The sequence below is a fragment of the Chelonoidis abingdonii genome, chromosome 1 (genome assembly GCF_003597395.2).
Source record: "Chelonoidis abingdonii isolate Lonesome George chromosome 1, CheloAbing_2.0, whole genome shotgun sequence".
Classification (NCBI taxonomy): Eukaryota; Metazoa; Chordata; order Testudines; family Testudinidae; genus Chelonoidis; species Chelonoidis abingdonii.
The window spans coordinates 111,036,945-111,053,772 of NC_133769.1; the positions used below are offsets into that span (position 1 = coordinate 111,036,945).

General features: G+C 42.7%; 1 protein-coding gene across 2 annotated transcripts in view; it reads left to right on the top strand.

Annotated features, from left to right (window-relative positions):
* The window catches only part of DGKI (diacylglycerol kinase iota), a 338,722-nt gene that overhangs the window by 53,406 nt on the left and 268,488 nt on the right, over window positions 1–16,828 (top strand). Inside the window, exon 1 of one of the 2 annotated variants that reach the window (XM_032783200.2) lies at window positions 7,431–7,563. The exons of the other annotated variant lie outside the window; for it this stretch is intronic. Coding sequence (XP_032639091.1) covers window positions 7,475–7,563 — 89 coding nt within the window. The 5' untranslated portion in view covers window positions 7,431–7,474. Of the gene's footprint in view, window positions 1–7,430; window positions 7,564–16,828 lie in introns of those variants that run through there. 2 annotated transcript variants of the gene reach the window in all.

Here is a 16,828-nt window from a genome sequence, read left to right on the forward strand (position 1 = left end):
CAACCCAAGCTCTTCATAGCGAATTGCTGGGGGTCTTGTACTCACAGATGTGTAGGAGACACTTGGAGATAAGATGCATAAGATGCAGTCGTAACAACGCAAATGAGCCGAAGTTGTTCACAGACTTTTGGTATAATATGTGAAATAAGAAGCGAGTTAGGAGGAAACTCACAGCCGAGAAAACCACAGCCATCCACAGTCTATTAATTGTACTAACCCAGTTCCTCATAGCCGAAATTGCTTTGGGGTGTCCTTGTACTCACAGACTCTTTTGTATATATATTGGAAATAAGAAGGGAGTTAGGAGGAAACCTTGTTTACTCACAGCCGAGAAAACAAAAAAGACCCCTGGTATACAAATTCCCGCCCCTGACTTTAAACAATCCAGTTCTCTGATTGGTCCTCTGGTCAGGTGTTCGGTTACCCTTTTCAGGTAAAAGAAACTTAACCCTTACCTTACCTATCCATTTATGACAGACCTCATTACTTGCCAGTTCCTAGAAATGTCACCATTGCCATGGCAAATCTCACAGCATGCACTTTGAGAGGACTTGTGATATGATTCACGATTTCCAACATGAGCTTGTTCAAACCTTTGTCCCTTACTATGTTCTGCCGGTGAAGGTAATATGCCGAGAACAGTGGATGTACGTGCCTTAGGAATGCTCTTCTGACTAAGTACTCTTACACTATTATGCACAGAAGCACCTTAAACATCATTTTTGTCATCAGACAATTCCACTGGCTCCCCATTTATTTCAGGGTCCAGTTCTAAACTCACCTCTTAGTTTTTAAATCTTCCATGGGGTTGCTGTAGCCCTGGGTTGGAGTAAGTCAATAGGTGGTAGTATACAGTATCAGAGCTTTTCTGAGGGCTCTGTTTCTATAGAATTCATATTTCCATTTGAGAGACGAAAGAAGGGGATGAAGGGTTGAGTCTGATTTTCAGAAATGCAGAGCACTCACAACTTCAGCTAACACAGGAGGAAGCTGAAGGTATGTAACACCTCTGAAAATCAGCCCCCCTAAGGGTATGTCTACACTGCAGCTGGGAGTGAGCCTCTCAGCCCGGGTAAACAGACTCATGCTAGAGGGGCTCCAGCTAGCCCACCAAAACTAGCAGTATGGATGTTGTGGCTCAGGCAGCAGCTTGGACTCTCATGCCCACCTGATCCCCTGGGTCTGAGCTTGGGTGGCTAGCCTGAGTCTCTGCTAGTCACAACAGCCACCCTATTTCTAGCATGCTACTTGACTCCCACTAGCACCAGCCTGCCTACATGGGCTGGGAGGCTCACTCCTGGCTGCAGTGTAGACATACCCTAAGTTTCTAGCCCTCACGGCAAAACCAACAGAATGTGAAGCCCATGTAATGTGGTCTGCGTCTTCAGGCAGACAGAAGGTATGAGTTGCTCCTATTCACCTCATTGGAATGAAATCTAACAATGATGCTACTAATTAACTAAGCAAGGCGTCCCCCCCAACCCCATCCGTGCTTCAGCCTATCCAATAGACTTGGTCTGTCTACAGACTACTGTTCTGCCTCCTTTACAGTATTATGTGCCTCTCTTCTGGCCTCAACAACTTCTGGTGCAACAGCTACTTCCTCTGCAGCTCTCATCATCCTGCACCACCTTTCGTGTATTGCTCTTCCTCCCTGATTTTCCATTTCTGTTGCACCTTTACATTTCTCTCTCCTGTTCCTATTATATATAGTGCTCGTTGCTGAAATTCTGTATTAACAGTAAAGCAGTCTGGGATACAGTTTGTATAAATGAAATGGTCTTGCATTACAGCTACATCTGGTCCTCAAGGCAGAATTTCGATGCTGTGCTGGCTACATCAACCCAGCTGAAGTCATGTTGTTACCACCTTGGTCTGTGTGATGTGTACAGGTTTGTGAGCCTGTCAGACTGCTGCTCTCTGCTAGATGGAATAGGTCAGGCATTCTCAAGCATATCAGTTGCTTCTGGTAGTTGGCCTTTGGGGCACTGTTCCATTAGCTCGTCAGGCCTTTTGGTAAGTTTGTATTTTGGATCTGCGGGTTTTGAGCTGTTTTCTCCATGCTCCATGTATATGCTTTAGCTGACAACTGAGGAGGATGCAGCCATGGGTCATTGCTCATGTGCGGTGGAAAATCTAACATGAAGTGGACTTGCCTTTCGCACAGTAAAAAGATAAGAGTTGAACACTTCTACAGCTCTCCTGGCTGCAAGAACACACCTGTATGCTTCATGCAGAGGTTCCCTGTGCCATCATTCTAGAATATACAGGCCAACATTTTGAAATCTAGGGCCAATAGGGATAAAATAAACTAGCTCAGCTGGAATACACTGGACTAGAAAGCTTTTTGGCAGGATGGTAGGAAAACAATAAATGGTTTGTTTAAAAAAAAAAAAGAGTAGAGGAAGGGTCTCTTCCACCTAAATAAGAACAGCTGGCATGTAGGCTAGAGGGAAATAAGACAGGTTTTCTCATCTATGACATCTATTAAACTAAATCAAAAGTATAAAGAGGGCTCATTTGTTCTCTTATAAAAATTCAAAACAACACAATATATTGAGACTCATCGCTGATCCTTGTTAACTGCCTCCCACCTTGTCTGGGTTTTTTAACCACATTGTGCAAAGCCAACAAAGACAAAGAAGATCAGTAACTCTCAGCCTGATCCTCGGCTCCCTGTTCCTATAAAATGAACCTGTTGGTGAGAGAGAAAGCTATCCGAACAATCTCACTCTCTTTCCCTTCCCTATGTTCCCTGCCTGCTCTCCAGCACTGGCTGTTTAAATGATAGTGAGAAGAAAAGGATTCTCTTTTATACTATGTGGCTTTTTTGGTGGTCTTGGGCTAAGACTTTCTCATTATGAGATTTCCAACTTAAGCAGATGTCTACAGTTATGTTTTTTTTAAAGTCGTGTGGCTTTGTACTATCCATCCTGCCAAGTGCCCATTGTCTGTCACATGACAACAATGGGTTTGTTTTAGAGTCTTTCCTCTTCCCACCATGCAATCTGAGTAGCTGCTCTGAGACCACGGCTGTGCATCACTAGATAATGACTGCTCCCAAATAAACTGAATGGCATAAATGCCATAAAATGCCAGACCTTCTCTATTTGCATATTCTGTTGGGAATTGGGACAAATTGTTTATTTCCATACAACCATATACTTGCAGTCTAAAATGGAATTTATTTCAGATGAAGGAAAATAACACCAAGAAAGAACAAAAGCAAAAGTGTCACGAGAGAGACTGTGTGTGTATGTGTGTCTCCTTTGTAACAGGATAGAGCAACTGTGAGAGCAAAACTACTGTTGTCTCAGCACAAACAGGAACAGATTCTCAGCTGTACTCAAGGAGTCCATATGTTCTCTTTATGGAGGCTCAACTCATAATGCCATAGTGAAGTTGAATTCAGTTAGGCACTTATAACAGGGAGTTGACCTCATTGTTACATATGAGGAATACAGCATATACTCCCCCAAATTACAGTGTATAGTCTTTAAGAACAAAATGAATTTACAAGAAAATCCACTAATTTGAGTTTAAATTACTTAAAAGACCCATTTTTTAAATTATGTCAGTCTTTTCTTTGTCCCAAATGATCTTAATAATGGAATAACACAGACTCTCTTCCAACTTTCCAAATAGCTAAAATTAATTGAAATCTTGCACATAGGCTATATTTGAGAAATTAGGTTTTAATTAAGCTAAATTGTTATTAGCTATTATTGAATCCAATTGCTGTGAGTATGTAGGCTACATACAAGGTCAGGGCAACAGCCCAGATAAGTTGTAAGTGGGGTTGATTTGACATCAGAGGTAACTCAACCAGTCACCACTTGTAGTAACACCATGAGAGGAAAAATAGGGAAAAATCTTGAGCAATATAAGATTTCAGGATTGTCACTCCCTGCCACTCTGAAGCCTAGAATGTTTAAGTCAGCATGAAGCGATGGAAACAGCATGCCTGAGAATTCTTTTTATCCACAATATCACGAGGCTCAGTCATCACTGGGTTGTGCAGTCTGTTGCCATCCAGTTTTTAAGTTTCCAGTCATTTTGACTTTACAAATTATTACCATGTAGTGTACAGTGCATGTATTCATCTGTGCCATGCCAAACTCCTAGACCATTGGAATATCAGAGGTAACTGAACCAATCAATATCCTTACTCCACAGTTAATTTGCAAGCAACAGTTTCATTGGTTGAGTGAGGGAGAGTGAACAGATGGTGGACTACTAGGCACAGTTGCCATGCCTGTGTGGAGTTGGCAACACTGGTGACAGCCTGAAGGGTTTCTGTTATTAGTATGTCCTATAAAAATCAGTTCAATCTAATCTGAGACCTAAAATACTGCAACCATATTTGTATGGTTATTGCATGATGTCTTTTTAGGGCAGAGTTAAGGTTGTTTAGGTATTTTAACTATATATTTCCATACCTTAATAGGTTTGGATATCTCTTAAGTGTAGCCTTAAGTCTGACTTTCCTGGGTTTGTGATAACTGATTTTTGGGATAATTAAAACATTCCTGTAATGTGGGGGGTGTTTTAACCTGTGTTTTACCTTTTCCGGTATGTACTCTCAACCTACATTCCATTTTACTGTAATTTTTTTGTCTGAGAATAAATAAGTCTGTATATGCTGAAATAACCTATAAATCTGGGGGAGCAGCCATGCTTTCCAAAGAGAGGCTTAATGAACAGAGAAGAAGGAAACTCAAGAGAGGACACATCTGTAAGACACAAACATTTGAGCAAAGCAAAAATCTAAGGTTTTTGTTCCTTCACTGCATTTTGGAGTAAATAGACTGGCCATTTTCTTTACTTTGTGACCCACTGGGTGTACAGACCCCTGGATCAGAAGCATTCACTTTTAGTTCAAGAATCTCCGAACAGTTAATTTGCAGAGGTTCTCTGCTCCTTTTCATCATCATGGATTTTATGGCAGGCAGGTGATGCTGTGAGCAAGTCTATGTCCTTTGCTACCACAGGGATTTGCCCCAGTTATAGTCATTGGTAGCCACCAATGTAGCTGCAAGAGTATAACCCCTAGACTAGATAAGGCAGGTCACAATTTGCCTTGATGGAGTTCACACCTGCTTGGAAATGGGTTAAGCTTCACTGATGTAAATTGCAGTTTGCCTTGTCCACACTAAGATTTTACACTGGTGCAACTCTGTTGGTAGTTGCCTACAGATGGCTGAAATTGGGGCAAATCTCCATTAGAAAAGGCCTAATCTGGTGTTTTGGAGAAAGGACACTGAAGGAAGAGAGTAGGCAGCTTTCCAGAAATAGAAGATCTTTTACATTTTCAAAATCTCTATGATCCACAAAATAAGGGTGGATGAACTAGATCAGATAAAATAAGAATTGACTCTAACCATCACCCAAATCCAGAAGCAAGAAATTCTGGAGATCAAAAGGAAAGGGTTAATTACATATAAAAATAATCCCCACCCCAACTCATAAAAATGAAAGTGTGTGCTTGTGGGTTCCAGCCAGAAGCAGAGGTGGAAGTGGGTAACTGCCATTAAGAGAACTTTTCTCGTGGTTTTTCTATCCTGACCAAAAGCAGGAAATACCAGCAAGCTCAGAGGGGAGATTTTTATGTGATTTCCAGCCTGACTCTGCGGGCACAAATGGTTTGGCTAAACAACTAGGGCCAAATAAAGAGGTGATACATCTGGCATTGTAAGATGATGTGATTTAGATGCAGAGGGTGTGGAAGAGGAGGAAAAGCAACTAGTCAGGAAGGTGCATGTTAAAGCAGGCCACACACTGGTTTACAATGCATCTTCTTGCCTTTGTCTGGCTCCTTAGTGTGTGAGTTAAGCAAGACCAGAGCTAGATATTTTCCCCATGCTAGGCATTGCTCCAAGGGGTGTGCTGGGGTAGCTGGATACTGCTGCTATTGTGGATTGGGGCACCTTAACTGGACATGAGCTAGACCAGTGCTAATATGGCTCCCAAGTGGTGGCAGGGATGGAGGTGCCCTTGCACAATCAGAGCCCTAGGCAGCCTGTGCCTAATGCCAGCCATGGAGTTAAACCATCTGAGATTCCCTTGCACCCACTTACTAATGTACAACCACGTCACCTTAAATATTGCCTCTGAGTTTTTGGGCCCATGTGCCAATTGAGCCAATTTGAGGTTTGTAATGAGACTAGCAAACTAAGCTCAACGTTTGATAGTGTGGATGTTTTTTTAGGCTCACATAAAATATGAAAGCACTTTTCTTCCTCAACCTTGCAGATTTAACTGAAAACGTTTTTACCTTACTCTCAGAAATCTAGCTCACGTTAGGACCCCCAGGGAAGCCTTCATCAGATACTGGTAAATGTTGGTCATGTTGTGTGTTTATTTATAGTAGGCTCATGTTTAAGTACCTTGTAGTTCTTTTCTTAGCATGCGATGGATGAGCTCAGCTGTGAATTATCCAAGCAGCTAATGATAATACAGGGGAAGCTATGTAAGGCAGGTGCTCAGAGGGACAGAGGAAGGTGGGGTTCAGGGGATTGAAAAGAGAGGATGCTGGCTGAGTATGAAATCCTCTCAATTATTTATTACCAATAATAATTATTAATAACAAAGATGTCTGCACAATGTCATTGTGACTCTCCAAATTTAGCTCCCTTCCAGCTGCCTGCTATCTGCCTCATTTGTCTTTATTATTTAGACAACCTTAGTCGGTGTTTTTTCTCTTGCATTTTGACAGTGCTTCAACCGGGTATTCTCTCTCTCTCTCTCTCCCTCTGCCTTTGTCAGGCTCAGATTTTACTATTTTTGTTGGTAAAATTAAGATCTGATTTCTTTGTATAAAACTCCGGCACCTGTAGTTCTGAAGGGAGGGTGTATTTTTCTTGTGACTGAAAATTGCGCTATGCCTTTTGCTTCTCTCCTTTCCTGTCTCCTCCAAAAGACAGGAGTTCGCATTTAAGGGATTTAGGGGTGGGGAAGGGAGAAAATAAAAGGGGCCTCAGAGCCTCTCATCCTTGTCCAGGATAAAGCTGATTATGCCATAAACACACTGGACATTTTTGTTCATTTGTTTGTTTATTGCTCTCTTTTATTCAAGCAGTGTCAAGTGGAGGAGTGTGAACTCTGCTCTTGACAGCAGCTCAGGTTCTGACACCATCTGCCAGTTAATCCACTTGCCAGGGAAGAGTCTGACGTAGGTGTGTGTATATATGTATACACGCTTGCCTTTTAGCCATACATCATTTAAACAGACTCCTGCTTCATACTGATCAGTTTGAGAACCATTTGTGTTAAAAGATTGGCCTTGGATTCTTTTTCTTTTTTTTTTCTTTGCCTCCTTTTTCAGTTTGATTTGTTTATCTAGATGGGAGGCGTGGGAAGGAGTTGACTGGCGAATTTGTAGGGGATTTCCCTGAAGAATGAACTCTCATCTGATTTTCATATAGCCTGCCCATTTTAGGCACTGGATTTCTGGTCTTGGCTTTTCCTGGAAACTATGAGTGCGGGGTGCATGGATTTCTTTCGTAAAAGTGGCAGGAAGCAGAGCAGGTGTAAATTGTCCATGTCAGGCTCCTTGGATAGCTGGTAAGTGTGTGTTTGCAGGAACGGCTGCTTCTTAGCTTTGTTAGTGACATGGTGGCCAATTTTGCTTGGCTGCTGTCCCCAAGTGTTTCATATATACCAAGCTCTCCCTCTCCTCCTCCTCCTTCTCCTAGTAATACATTGGTTCCATGAAGAACTCCACCTATAGCGCAACGTGACTCTCTGTATTGTATTGTTATCAGCTCACTTACCTTTAGACGTGTGTTTGTTTGGCACAATTAATTGATTAGACAAGGCTAGATTAGCTTACAGCATTACTGTGTATATACCTACTACTGTAGAAAATGACTCGATCTCAAACTGGGTGGAAGATTGGGTAGGGGAAAGAGTATACACTTGGAAATGCTAATTGTTTTTGTAGTCTTTACACAGCTCAAATCATGCAATGTTTCTGCTGCATGCTAAGAAACTGCTTGTAATCACTTCTGAGAAATTGTAACTGTTTTTCCCCTAAGGATCCTTCATGTCTGTCTCCAAATTCTGGAAATTTCTCCTACCCACCTGTCCATCCTCTCCCTGTCCCTGCTAACCCTGGCTCTTGATGCCTAATTCTGGACCCTGTCTTGGCTGAGGAGCAATGAATGCATGTCCCTTCAAAGTAAAGTATTGCAGTTCAAAGGTTCTGACTTTCCTGCATCCTTGTCCCTGACAGGCAAGGGGCCAAGCACCTGGTTCATCTGCTTGACATTGCAGGACATCAGGGCCAACTTTAATCTGGCTTCTATCATCTCATTTAGGGTCTGACCAAAGCTCACTGAAGTCGGTGCAAAGACTTTCTTGGACGTCAATGGGCTTTTCATCCAACCCAGAATGTAGCTTTTATCTGTGCCTGTGAGGTGCTGCTTTGCCTTGTGGTTGGCTCTTTTGCTACCTCTCTCTTTGCAGAACCTCTCTCTTTCTGATCTTCTCAGATCATGCCATTGCCATTAGGTTATTTGTTTTGGGACCTTCACCACTATTTTTGAGTCTTGCTGAGAGAGGACAAGAAGAAACCAAACATTCAGATGCACTTGAGTTCGTCCAACTGGACCTTAAACAAAACTTTTTAAGGATGTATACCGAATAATGGTTATTAATTAGAAAAGCAAAGAAACTTCATTACACCCATTGCAAATGGATTTTTACAGACACAGCTATTTAATCAGCAATTGTAGTGAAATTCATTTTATTCTACTTTTAAGAAAAAGTAGTTATTTGGCCCTCCCTAGGCTTGCTCTCAGAGGTATACAAAGTCTCTCCTTTCCACCATCAAAATTGCTTTCATTTTTCATTTCTAAAGGAGACAGGGGAGTAATGCTCCAGCCTCAGCCTGTGAGGATAGATTGAGTCAATATAGAAATAATATTTCAGACAATAATCAATGAAAGAATCTCTCTCCCAGGCCTAATTTCCAATATCAATTACTAACTCAAATAGTTCTGTACAAGATGCTTTGAAACATCAGGTTATTTATTTAAATTAGCTCTCTAGAATAAAATAATTGATGAATTAGCTGAATGGTATGAAACTGGTGTTTCTATGGAATATTTGCGTTTCATATTTGCTGTTCCATCTGGAAAATTTTGTACCCTTCAAATTTTTCTGCATCTTTCTTCCCCCTCCCCAAGGGGGAAATGTGACTTTTGAAGCCAGCTGTTGCTCAGAAATGGATTCATTTGTGATGTGATCCATGTAGAGTGAAAAGTTTGTAAAATGGGTCCCTTATTTGAGTTCATAACATATAGAAAACTCTCCAATTTCAAGGAAGTTTGCTTTTCTGTTGTGCCTATCTTTCACACTTCTGACATCTGAACAGGGTAGGGTAGAACAACCCTTCACTTTTAAACCTTCTCTCAACGTACAGGGTGCAACAAAAGTTCAGTCAGTCTCTCTCTCTCTCTCTCTCTCTCTCTCTCTAGGGTTGCCAACTTTCTGATTGCATAAAACTGAACATCATTGCCCTATCCCCTTCCTTGAGGCCCTGCCCATGCCCCCCACTCCCTCTGTCGCTTGCTCCCGCCCACCCTCGCTCACTTGCTTATTTTCACTGGGCAGGGGGTTGCGGTGCAGGAGGGGTTGAGGGTTCTGGATGGGGGGGTGGGCTCTTGGGTGGGGCTGGGGATGAGGGGTTTGCGGTGTAGGAGGGCGCTGGGGGGTAGGGGTATGGGAGAGGGTTTAGAGTGTGGGCTCTGGGCAGCGCTTACCTCAGGTGGCTCCCGGAAGTGGCTGTCATCTCCCTTTGGCTCCTAGGCACAGGAGTGGCCAGGGGGCTTTGCATGCTGACCCCATCTGCAGGTGCTGCCCTCACAGCTCCCATTTGCCATGGTTCAATGGTCAGGGGCAACACATGGAGCCCCCCCTGCACCTACAAGCTGGAGAGACATGCTGTCCGCTTTCGGGAGCCAAGTGAAGCTGGCTGCTGTGTCCAGCTGGACTTTTAGTGGCTGGAGCCAACAGGGTCCCATTTTGACCGGGCGTTCCGGTCAAAAACCAGACGCCTGGCAACCCTACTCAGCATTAGTATGGTGCTCATCTCTGGAGCCCCTCACACCCTCCTTTGGGGTTTTGGCTGAGACATGCAGGAAGTGCTGATGTACCATAACACTGGCTATTCCCATTGTACTCCTGGCCAAACAGAAGCAGAAATGACTGGAAATCTTGTTTTCATGAGAGTTCCAGACCAATCTTGTTGTCTCAAGACGTTTGGGTAATTCAGCTAAACACTTGTGCTTTTAGGGTGCTTGTCTGAGCCAAATCTAAACATTTCCATGCTTAGTAATTAGAAACATACTTTTATCTGTGTGAGCATGCAAAAGTGCTCAGATGCATAGTTTAAAAAACTGCTACAATTAACTTACTTTAATCAGCCTCTCCATCCCCCTAAAAAATAAAAAAATCATGTTCTGGATTAATTGTGCAGCAGTGCTGGAAGAAACTTAAAGAAAGGAATCGGAGTTGGGAGTTTTGAATTTTCCTCCAGGTTTTCCACTCATGCTCATTATAATCCAGGTAACTCGACTATGCCCAAATTTACAAATTTGGGTGCGTATAGTAATCAAATAAGAGATTTGATTTTCAGAAGAGGTGAGAAATCTCAGCTCCTGTTGACTCCATCTCTATCAGCCCATTTATTTAAGTGTATAAATTTGGATTTTAGGGCTGATATTTTGAAAGATAAGTAATAATTTTGGTTGCCTTGGTTTTTGGGTGCCCCAGCTTGAAACACCTAAAAGGAGTCTAATTTTCAGAGGGATTTTACTCCTTGAATATGTGAAATGTTTCATACAATCTCACTTTCATGGTTCAGCATTTCTGATAGCAATAATTTACAATTAGAATAAGAAAACTAACCTCAGAATTGGTGTGTGGAGAGGGTGAGGGGCTGGAGACAAATTCTGGTCCCACAGTGAAGTTATTTATGATTAGGTATAATTTATAAAACATAAGGTATATGGCTGAAGTTGAAATACTTGCTTCAAACAAACGATAGACTTTATTTTAGATTAATCCATATTGTTTACTCACTTTGGTTATTTTTGACAAGATACTTTTTTAGACCTGCATGTGTTTTGTAAAGCAACTTGAGAACCTGCAGGGTGGTAAATCACATAAACCGGATGACACTCATCTGAGATTACTATAAAGAATAAAGTGTGAAATAGCCGAGATACTGATGATATATCCTGAAAAACTAGCAGCTGTTCCTGACAGTTGGAAAGCCAATAATGCAATACAAAAGGGAGCCACAGGAGATCCCAAAAATCATAGCCACACCAGCCCCCCTGTAATTCTGAGGGATTGGACTGAGAGTCTAAGGACTGAATAGTTTAACACTTGGCTAAGTATAAACTCTTAGGGTCAAATCAGCACAGCTTCTGAAAGAAGGTATCTATTACTTGTTATACTTTGTAAGAAGGAGAATAACACGTGTGCTCTCTCTCTCTAAATAAAGATTACTTAATAGTCTTGATTTACCTGACTTTTCAAAAAGCTTTTCCTAAGTGAATAAAAGAAAATGAGTAGCTATGGAGTTTGGGTCCAAAGTCTCGGTATGTCCTAAAAATTGGTTAAGCTAAAGGAAATATGGTAGTTATAATCAGGGTATGCTGCTTCTGAGTAAAGTTGTTAGCTGGATGAGCAGTAGCTGGGCCAAGTACTATGAAGCATTGGGATGTGAAAGTGAAAAGAGGAGAGGTGAAGTCTGACATGAAATGGTTTTGGTCAGGGGGCTTGGATGGTTCAGTTGGCTGATATTGGGAATCTGAGCCTATCACTGATAGATTGCTGGTTCAAATCTAGCCTGACCAACAGCGGTTGTTAGAGCTGGGTGAATAGTTAATTCAACTACAATTATTCCTATTCCTGTTCATTAACTGTCCAAAAGCAGACTGTGATTTTTGTAACTTTGTTGTTTGAAATTACTCACCAGATAATTTCTGTGAATAATTCTTGATCATTAGTAGAGCTGGAGGGAAATTGGTGTGGTGAGAAAGCCAAGTTTCTTTTTCAATTCCCCTGCAGTTTTTTTCCATAGAAATTTGAAATTATGGCAAAAATGTTCATAAACCCATAAAATTTCCAACAGCCATAGTCTTGTGTTTGTTTGTGAGTAGTTCATTTTGAGTGTTAGCTACTTGCATTCCAATCTGTTTTGATTTGGGCCTATACATGACATTTTGTATGTTTCTGTTCCCTGAATTGGATGAGCATAACTCTTTTTGAATCAGGTTTCGGAAAAGTCTACATAAAATGTGCTGTTTCAGTAAACATTCCTGTCAGAATATTTTCAGAAAGCAAACATAGGAACATGTTCTTTCAAAAATTCAAGCAAATATTAGTGGAAAGCTTGTTGTTATGTCCCCTCCCACCTCCCAATATTTGCAGGACTCTAGTTTTCATCATTCATCAGCTGTTCAATGGCTTATGTGAAACAAGTGTAATAGTCTTTGTCCAGTTACTAGCAGATGAATCACGTCACAAAATGCACGTACATCATTGGCACCTTCATTGGCATTCTAATTAGAGAAACCAAGAACTAAATCGGCTAGAGACATTCTTGCCTTTAGAGGTGATTCCTCAGTGTTAGGGCCCAGACACATTGATAAGGCAGTGTGGAGAAATTTGCACTGCTTCTGCTCATACTGCCATTGTTCTATGGAGAAACAGAGGAATTCACTAGGCCAATCAGTATAAAAGACAATTGAAAAGTAAAGCGTTTGGTAGAAATTGTAGAGGGCTGTGAAATGCTTGAGAGAGATTTCAGTGCTTTGGGGATTATGTAACATGATGGTGGCACTTGAAACGTAACTTGTCTAAATGCAAAGTAATGCACTCTGGCAAAAATAGCCTAAACTTCTCATGTACATTGATGGGTTCTGAACCTGTGGGATTCTCTAAGGAATAAGAGTCATTCCGAGTAGCTTAGCGATGATATCTGCATAGCATGGATGCAGCAATTAAAAAAATTGGATACTTCAGTACAATACAGATGGGAGAGAGGAAATAATAAAACAGAAATCTGCGGAGCAGAATGGTTGTGGGATTTGATATCTGCCTTCATCCACATCTTCAGTAATTAAAGTAATGAATGAAAGAGTATCTCTTTAAAGAAAAATAGTGTCAAAATGTGCCCTTGGATGGTGATGCGAAAGCACTGAATAGCTCAAAGACCTTTGCCTGTACCCCGTTTTTGCCCATCTTGTGCATATCTTGAATGAAGTTGTTCAATTCATATGAAGTATTTTGCACATTTATTGAAATGTCCAAGAAATGAGGCTTTCCCCAACTTCAGGGACAGAAAATGTTGGTAAAATCTTTCTGAATTGTGATTGAATTGTTGCAGTTCTCTGGCCAGAGGAACGATTGTATCAGGGTGCCAGTGAGGAGGTGTAAGGGACTTTGTTATTGATTTTCACCAAAAAGCACCTGGAATTGTGTTTTCTGGAGACTTCAGATGAGGCTGCGAGGACGGGGAGCAACTCACCTGATGTTGTACGTTGGTGAGAAACAAAATAAAAACCTGGAACTGACACGATGTGTGCTTAGCATTAACCTAATGAGAAACTGCTATTTTACGTTGGGTTTGGAAGGGTTCTTTTACAACCCTAAACTGTGAAAAACAAATAATGTGAGGTGGAAAAGGCTAGGGTCAGGATTGGTGTGCTGTCCTCTTCCACATTAGGGTTTAATTCTGTCCTTAGATACAACACACCCCTTTGTATCTTGGAAAGTGTGTGCTATTGCCTGGTCCACAAACAAGGGCAGGAGTGAGCCAGCAGCTTCACGTCTTGCTTGGAATGCAAGTGGAACACATTTCTGTGTCGTAGGGTGATCTCCAGTGGGCATTTGTTAACAGTTGAAAATTACTACAATTTGGCTCTAGAGGCACTTGGCAGGGTTACCCTGACCACTCTGGAAACCCCTGCCTCAAGAATCCTTTTAGGAAAATAAATAATATGAGAAGACCCCAGTCATCCTCCAGCAGTCGACACTCCAGATTAAGCCTTGTAAGGGCTCTGTGAGTTGTGGTAAATTAGGGCGGGAGGTGAAAGTGTTTGGTTTGGTTTTCCTTTTGCATAAGCTTTTATTATTAGAATTTCTGTGTTTTCTCAGAAGGACTCCTGGAAGGCATCTGACTTGTACAATTGCCATTAGCTGGTACCTTGGTAAGTTGCTAGTCTGCGAAAATAAAGCTATCAGATTTGGGCAGAAATTTGCAGTCTCTGGAGAGTTTCTTGCAATCTGACAAATAAGGAACCCTTCTCAGTGCAGTATTTATGCATTGGCTGACATATCTTGGTTCACTTTCCTATACACCCTCGTGTTTGTTTCCAGGTGCATTTCATCACCCTCATAGTTATTTAGACATATGACCTTTCTGTATAGCTGCTTTACCTAATATGGACTATGCATCATGCGGGATGCTTTATTAAATAAATTTATTAAATTATCTCTGCTGGATTGCTCATGTACTGTTTGCTATCTAAGATTATTTTTTGTGCCTTAACATAAGCCATTCTGTGTCAGCACAGCCTGTAGATTATGATGTGGCTTATGTGTAGGACACACACACAGGTAAGTGTCACAGTCAATAAATAATACTGAGTTATAGGAAGACAGACATCTGTTTTTGTGATGAGATATATATATAGCAATCCTCCTATTCACCGTTTAAGGTCCCAGCTTCACACTATGGATCCCTCCACACTATAGTGGAACCTGTAACAACACAATTATTTCCTGGCCTTGTTACAACATATTAAAATATGTGATGTGGACAGGTTCTAACCACGTTCCCCAGAAAGTAACTAAGATCTGGAGTAGTAGGATTCAGTTCAAGACTTTGCTACAGGTGTAGTGTCTGTGAGCCCTGTAGTTTACCTATGCTAGTAATAACTGTGCGCAAGCACAGCTTGAATGACGTCAGGGAGGTTTTCTGAACACTGCACTATAAAACTGCTATCACCTCTCTAGGTGGACATGTCTACACAACAAATACAAATATGTCAGGGATTGAGGGCTTGGCTACGCTGGAGAGTTACAGCGCTAGTGGTGGCTTTACAGCGCTGCAACTCACTCACCGTCCACACTTGCAAGGCACGTACAGCGCTGTATCTCCCTGGCTACAGCGCTGGCTGTACTCCACCTCGACCTGGAGAATGACTATAGCGCTGCTGATGCAGTGCTGCTCCGCCAGTGTGGCCACCAAAAGCACTGTTATTGGCCTCCAGAGGTATTTGGAGGTATCCCAGAATGCCTGGTCAGCCACTCTGCTCATCAGTTCGAACTCTACTGCCCTGTCCTCAGGTGACCAACCATCAGACCTGCCCTTTAAATGCCCCGGGAATTTTAAAAATCCCCTTCCTGTTTGCTCAGCCAAGTGTGGAGTGCAATCAGTGAATCTTTCCAGGTGACCATGCCTCCATGTGGCAAACGAGCCCCAGCATGGAGCAATGGTGAATTGCTGGACCTCGTCAGTGTTTGCGGGGAGGAAGCTGTGCAGTCCCAGCTGCGCTCCAGCTGTAGGAATTATGATACCTTTGGGCAGGTATCAAAGGCCATGCTGGAAAGGGCCATGACCGGGACACGCTGCAGTGCAGGGTTAAAGTGAAGGAGCTGCGGAGTGCCTGCTGCAAAGCCTGCGAGAGAAACCACCGCTCCGGTGCTGCTCCCATGACCTGCCATTTTTATAAAGAGCTGGACGTGATACTTGGGGTGACCCCACCTCCACTCTGCGGACCACCATGGACACTTCAGAGCGGGAGAGGGGAGGAGGAGGAGGAGAGCGAGAGTGACGGTACTGGGATTGGGGGAGACACCCCGGAGTCCCAGGAGGCATGCAGCCAGGAGCTCTTCTCAAGCCAGGAGGAAGGTAGCCAGTTGCAGCAGCTGATACTTGGTGGAGGACAAGCAGAGGAGCAGGTTCCCGGTAAGCAGCTTTTAGTTTCAGGATGGAAATTTTTTGGGAGAGGAGGGAGGGTTAGAGCTGCAAGCATGCATGCTTAGATGCGGAACAGCACATTGATGTGGTCTATCACGTCACGGTAATCAGCCTTGGTAATCTCTTCAAAAGTTTCAGCCATAGCATGGGCAATGCGCTTGCGCAAGTTTATTGGAAGAGCCACTGTGGTCCTTGTCCCAGTCAGGCTAACGCAGCCACGCCACTGAGCCGCGAGGGGTGGGGGGGACCATTGCAAAACACAGGCAAGCTGCATAGGGGTCAGGGTGGAATCCACATTGCAGTAGAAGACCCTCCCGTGCTTCCCAGGTGACCCGCAGCAGCGAGATATCTTCCAGGATAACCTCCTGTGGAAAATGTTGGGATAGTGTTCAATGTAGGTGCCCCCTGCAGCTGTTTGTTTTCCTCAATGCACAGAAACCCCAGTATAGCCCTGAACCGGTCTCCCTTACTCACCATTTTTGGGTTTCCTTGGGTTATGTGCGCTTTCTTTGGTATGGGAAAGTTATGCTATTGTGAAGACTGTTACTGTGGGGGAAGAACTCTGTCTAGTATAAACAATGCTGCCTCTGTTAAATGTTGCATTTTGGCTTTACAGATGCAACCTTGAGATCTCGGCTGTCCGTGTTATCTCCGGCTGAGAGACTACAAAACCTCCGGAAGAAGCTGCGAGAAAGCAAAGACGACATGCTGCAAAACGTTATGCAGCAATCTCTCACCGAGAATCAAAAAGTGCAGGACTGGAGGGAAAGGGAAAGCAGGATCCACCAGAAAAATGCAGTGCAGAGGAAGAAAAGCACAAAGCAGCTG